Raw genomic sequence first — 6,176 nt, forward strand, 5'->3', positions numbered from 1 at the left:
ATTCCCATCGAGAACATCCTGGCAGTGGAGAAGCTGGAGGAGGAGTCTTTCAAAATGAAAAACGTGAGTGTGGTGCCCCCAAGCCTCTCTTTCGGATTGAGGCCTGGCCAGGTTTTCTCTGCTCTCTTCCCGTGCCTGGCCCAGGGCTCACCCTTCCCCACCCTGTGCACTCCAGGCTTCTCAGTCTCCGTGTTACTGGGGGTGCTCACCAGGTGCTGGAGAGTTTGTGTCGGAACCTCGCATCAAAGCAGCCACACTCTCCGTGTCCGGGGTCACCAGGGTGGGGTGGAACCTGCCAGAAGATGGGGCCTGAGCTGCTCCAGGGAACGCCCCCCGCAGGGTCCCCAAGGTCAAGGTGCCCTCGTCCAAGACATCCCAGAAGCAGGCTTGGGACCGTCTGGAATTTCTTTTGGAAGCTTTTTTATTTCGATATAATTTTGAGTTTGTAGAAGTTGCATGAGTAGAACAAGTACTTTCCACACACACTTGACCCAGACCCACATGTGGCCTCGTTCCCCAGTCACATTCATTCCTTCTCCCTCCGCGGGTCCTGCCCATGCTTTTCTTTTTTTTTTTTTTGAGACGGAGCCTCGCTCTTTCACCCAGGCTGGAGTGCAGTGGCACAATCTCAGCTCACTGCAAGCTCCGCCTCCCGGGTTCACACCATTCTCCTGCCTCAGCCTCCCGAGTAGCTGGGACTACAGGCGCCCGCCACTACGCCCGGCTAATTTTTTATATTTTTAGTAGAGACGGGGTTTCACCGTGTTAGCCAGGATGGTCTTGATCTCCTGACCTCGTGATCCGCCAGTCCTGGCCTCCCAAGGTGCTGAGATTATAGGCGTGAGCCACCGCGCCCGGCCCTGCCCGTGCTTTGCTAAATGGTATCAATGCTTCTGAGTGTTTCCCACAGTGCAGACCCCAAAACCACAGCAGCCGCCCATCGTGCGTCACCAGCACAGCCACATTTGCATTTGCCGCCATCTGGTCCGGTTCCTCCGGCTGTGGTTTCTTCCCCTCCGGATCTAGTCCACACTGCATTCTGCTGCCCCTCGGTCTGGCCGACTGGACACTCCCGGCCTTTGTGTGTCGTGGCCTTGGCATTTTTGAGGCGTGCAGGCCTTCGGTTTTGTGGACGTCCCTCCCTGTGGGTTTGTCGATGTGCCGACGTGGCAGGTTCTGATGATGCATTTTTGGCAGGAATCCCCTAGAGGTGTCCATGACGTCGCCATTGTGTGGTGGCCTCCCAGAGTCGGCCGCTGGCCACGTTCTCCCCGGTGACTCCCAGAGTCGGCCGCTGGCCACGTTCTCCCCGGTGACTCAGTGCCCCCGCCGTCTGTGCCATCCTGAGGCTGACCCTGTACCCTGACACGTGCTGGCTGGGACAAGCTTTCTGTGCTCCGACTGCAGCATCAGGGCCAGAGAACAGTTGCAGGGAAGGCACAGTCCCTGGGCCTCGTGCCAAAGTCAATGCACATTCCTTACCGTGGGCGGGATTCCGCTAGCGTTTTATTCACGGGCAGTCCAGACAGATCCCACAAAAGGCCTAAGTTTGTAGAGTAATTTGAAGAGGAGGGTGTGGGAAGAGGAGGGTTGGGAAGAGGGGGCAGTGGGAAGAGGAGGGTGTGGGCTCAATGCCTGTGAATGAGGGGATGGCCGGGACCCGGCCCTGAGACCATCCCTCGGAGGAAGCAGTGTGGAAATGTCCTGGAAGCACCTCTAGCCTTCACATAGATTCCCAATAATTCCCTAATTTCAGCCGCCTGTTCCCAGCTGTTCTTTCCCTCTGACTTCCCCAGAGCCCAGTTCCCCTGGGGCCACTGCCAGGCCAGACTCTCACCCGCTGGGGAAACCTTTCTGAAGGCTGCTCCTGGAGGCAGGGCCAAGCCTGGGGTGATGGCCAGGATGCCCTCCATGGGGGTCACAGCCATGCATGGGGGTGTCCAGTCCGAGACCTGCACACGTGTGTCAGGTGCAAGGTAGGTGGCTCCTGGCCTCTGTAAATCAGACCTCAGCTGTTCACCAGAAACCTGGAGCCCAAATCCTCCCCAGACCAGTGCAGAAGGCCTGTCCGCTAGAGAGGCCACCGTCCCCCTGGCTCCTGACTCAAGGGCAAGTCCCACATAAGAGGCCTCCCAGCCTCCGGTCGGCCTCCTACTCAGCAAACCTGTTTTCTGTGTGCAGCAGAGCCGGCTCCTTCTGCGAGCTTCTGACCTCCAATCCTAGGATCCCTGTCCCCCCGCCCCAGGGCCCCCGTCCCTCTAATCCTAGGGCCTCTGTCACTCCTGCCCCGGGACCCCTGATCCTCCAATCACAGGACCCCCGTCCCCCTTGCCCCAGGACCCCCATCCCTCCAATCACAGGACCCCTGTCCCACCTGCCCCAGGACCTTTGTGCCTCCCATTTCTTCTGCCTTCAACACCCTTTGCCCCCACCCCCTGCTTGTCAAAGATCTGTCTGCAAGGGACCCTTCCCAGCCTATGTGAACACAGCCCAGGGAAAGGGGCCGTCCGGGGAGTAAAGGCAGCAAAGGCAGCCCGGGAAGAGGAGGAGGGGCTGAAACCAAAGGCACCCTGCGTACCCAGTTGTTCCCAGGGGACAAGTCCCCAGGTTAGCTGGGCACAGGGAGGCATGGGGAACGGCAGCGACTGCGTTGGGATGGGACGGCTGCCCCCAGGTTGGGGCGGTGACCAGTGTTCCACCAGGCCAGGCACAGGGCTGAGGTGGCTGACTCCTGTTTCACAAGTGAAGACCTGGTCACCCCAGCGGCAAGGCATTCCAGAGTGGGAGAATTCCTGAGTCCTGGGAAGGAAACCTTGGTTACAGGGCTGTGGCCCTGAGCAGGAGCTGGCTGGCCCAGCAGGGTGGGCCGAGCCCTTAAGTCAAGGCTGAGCGCCAGGCACCAGGGACTCGGGTCTGAGAGACCTGATGTACATCCTGCTGCAGAGCAGATCACAGAGATGCGCCTGCATGAATCCCCAGGCTGAGCCCAGAATTCCCTGGAAGATGCCCAGGAACACAGGTAGTCACCACGCTAGGACATCACACAGGGCACCTTGGCCAAATACCACGAAGGATCTTGGACACCTGCATGGGGCCATGGAAGTGCCTGCAAACTCACACTCAGGCCTAGTGCTCACCGAGGTATTGCAGATATTTGTCGTCTCAGAGTAGGAGCTTGGGGAATCAGTGTCTGCTCTTCACTACAGGAACAGAGATGCAGTGACCTAGGACACATCACAAATATTTAAAATGACGTCCTTCGTCAAGGACAGAGGTAGCCAAGGCCAGCCTTCTCTCAGGAAAGTACCCCAGGACCCCAAAGCGCAGGGCTGTTAGGTGGGAGGGAATTGGTCTGTGTGTCTCCCTAGAGTGTCGCAACACTTTGTCGCTGGGCTCCCTGTCGCAGACTCACCTTCCATACTTAAGCCAGAGGCTTATGAAAGCCAGGCTAAGATCCTCCCCTGCCTATCCCTGTAAAGCCTCCCCACGGTCCCTGGAAATCCTTTGAGCTTCTTAGCCCCACAGCATGAGCCTGCTGTGACTCAAGCCTTGACCTGCTCTTTCTCTTCTGTCTCTCCCTCCTCTGTTGATATGGACACACGATTCCTTTGGCATGTCCAGTACAGACCAGACCCCCTGCTGTTGTTAGCATTCCTCCCTCTCCCTGGAATGTTCTTTCCTATCTGTCTACCTGATAAGCACTGAGTTGTCCTGCAAAACTCTGCACAGCTTTCACCTTCCCTGTGGAGCCTCCCCTGGCCAGCCCCACCCTGTTGCAGGCAGAATGCTTGGCGGTGTAACAATGTGGGTTGCTGACCACAATTCCATTCCCTCTTTATTCCTTGCCAAGGGAATGCTGATTTTGAGGTCTGTTTTCACTTATTGCAATAGTGCTGAATAAAATCTGGTTTTACCACTTTATCGTCTAGCTCTGGTTTTTCTTTGCCATAGGTATTCCCTGCTTGTAGCCTTGCCGTAGCTCTATCATTGCTGCTGCTGATAGTTGTCAACCCTCGGGAAGGTGACCCTGAACAAGCCAAGTCCAACACGCTAGCTCTACCCCTGAGAGCATGAGACCAACACGGGTGGGCATGTGCCCGGTTCTGGCCTTGCCCTCATGGACTGCGGGTCAGGGGTGGGAAGCTTTTACAGAGCAGCTCTAGCGGCCATAGGGGCCATTCTGCTGGCCATGCCATGGCAGTGTCAGAACCCCAAACAGCACCTGGGATGAAGGAGCTGCTGAAAGAGTGGAGCGACCTCACTTTGTCCTGTTAGATCTATCTGGGAAGTATTTTTATTAGGGTTGGCTGGGTAAACTTTCTTCCACAGGGAGCCTAAGGGGGCCCAGAGAGTCTTCTTAGAACTGGAGGCCATCAAGGATTGGCTCAGGCTCACTGACTAGTAGGCTCTCCTGTTCCCAAAGCCCATACTCTTGTTTGTTGTTATTCAAAAATATTTGTTGAATGCCTGCTATCTACTAGGCCCTGAATGTTTAAAAACAAATAAAGTTCCTGCCTTCAAGGGGCTTACAGTTTTTCTGAGAGGACACGTAAAGAGATAAAATGTCGTTAGGGTGTAGTTCTGTGTAATTGAGAGTGTTCTTAGGTGCTAACAAGAGCATCTACTCTGTAGTTTAAGCAGAAAACAAATGTATGAAAGGCTATTGGAGAGCTCACATAATTCTGTGCAGCACGAACACTGTGTCTCAAATCATACTGCAGGGCAAACTTGGGGCTCAGTATGCTGGACCGTGTTGTGCCTTCTCTCCCAGCCAGTGCTGCAATGGAAGAAAAGGAATTCAGCTCCTAGGAAATGCAAAACATTGATCTGTGGATAGAGGAGGAGTATATGTAGATATCATCTCTTGGAGGGAATTAAAAAGCAACGATGATAGAGCTATGGCAAGGCTACAAGCAGGTAATACCTTACGGCAAAGAAAAACCAGAGCTAGACGATAAAGTAGCAGAACCAGATTTTATTCAGGACTATTGCAATAAGCGAAAACAGACCTCAGTATACAGTCAGGCTCATTCTAAAAACAGCATGAGAAGTTGAGAGTTGGAGCCACGGAGCAGGTAGGAGTTGAAAGATGGAAAATTACCAAGAGGAAACGTCAGGGGTGAGGGTGATGCTGGCTAAACTGACCTAACAGGATACCTGCTGAAGAAAGGCCAGGGTGACCAGACATCACCTGGGAAGGTGGAGGATGAGGACCCTGATCAGATATTGGGAGTGGTCAGATAGGAACAAGGGGGGTTCTTGCTGAATTGACTTTGTGGGGTTGTTGCTCAAACTGGATTTTATAAGAAAGTACACAGATGAGCCTAGCAGATTCAGGAGCCTGACTCTAGTTTGCTCAAGCAAAGAATCTTTGTCACTACTCCCTTATTTTTCCCCTATGCTGAAATTAAACTAGGCAGACTCCAAATTATCTTTAAAAACATAGGTGTGTTTTTAAAACATTCCAAAGAGCAATTGCAAAAGCACCTGTGGAATGTGTCTGCTTTACCAGAAGTGCCCGAAAGGTTACTCCAGCAAAAATGATTAGCAGGTGCTGTGGATGCTGCTGGTGTCCTGGCCAGGTCCCCTTTGCTTACTTCCCCAGGTGCCATGGGGGTCACCTGGTGGGAGTCAGCACAGGGGGCTGTGACCCCCTACACCCATGCCGCTCCAGCTTTGACACCAGGCAGAGAGAGCTTCCCCTCTAATCTGAGGAGACCTCCTGCTTCCAGGCCTGTCCCAGCTTTCTCTGCTGGCAGGGAAGCAGTGGAGGTGATGTCCATTCTGCCCCATTAGGGGAGATGAATCAACTTTATGGCTCTGCTTAAGCAGATCCCCTTGCTGGGTACGTACTTGGATGTGACCAAATTTCCTTGGCTGCAGCTCTTCTCAAGGCTCCTGTTTGGCCACGTGAGGCCTGTTTTGTGGTGGGCTGCAAAAGAACCCATCGAACCAGTGGTCAGGAGGGCTTGCAGGGCAGAGAGATCCTCTAAGTCTGTTCCTTCCTTTTCTCTTTTCTTTCTCTCTCTCTCTCTCTCTTTCTTTCTTTCTCTTTTTCTTTCTCTCTCTCTCTCTCTTTCTTTCTGTCTCTCCTTTTCTTTCCTTCCCTCCTTCCCTCCTTCCCTCCCTCCCTCCCTCCCTCCTTCCTTCCTTCCTTCCTTCCTTCCTTCCTTCCT

General features: G+C 54.1%; 1 protein-coding gene across 1 annotated transcript in view; it reads left to right on the top strand.

The window, feature by feature from the left end:
- Positions 1 to 4,074, top strand: part of LOC105517766 (ras GTPase-activating protein 3-like) — a 43,252-nt gene extending 39,178 nt beyond the window's left edge. Inside the window, 7 exon segments of the mRNA XM_011950435.1 lie at positions 13 to 63; positions 213 to 355; positions 1,198 to 1,312; positions 1,408 to 1,556; positions 1,797 to 1,976; positions 2,490 to 2,607; positions 3,952 to 4,074. Coding sequence (XP_011805825.1) covers positions 13 to 63; positions 213 to 355; positions 1,198 to 1,312; positions 1,408 to 1,556; positions 1,797 to 1,976; positions 2,490 to 2,607; positions 3,952 to 4,074 — 879 coding nt within the window.
- The last annotated feature ends 2,102 nt before the right edge of the window (positions 4,075 to 6,176 follow it).

The sequence above is a fragment of the Colobus angolensis genome, unplaced genomic scaffold (genome assembly GCF_000951035.1).
Source record: "Colobus angolensis palliatus isolate OR3802 unplaced genomic scaffold, Cang.pa_1.0 Scaffold307, whole genome shotgun sequence".
Classification (NCBI taxonomy): Eukaryota; Metazoa; Chordata; class Mammalia; order Primates; family Cercopithecidae; genus Colobus; species Colobus angolensis.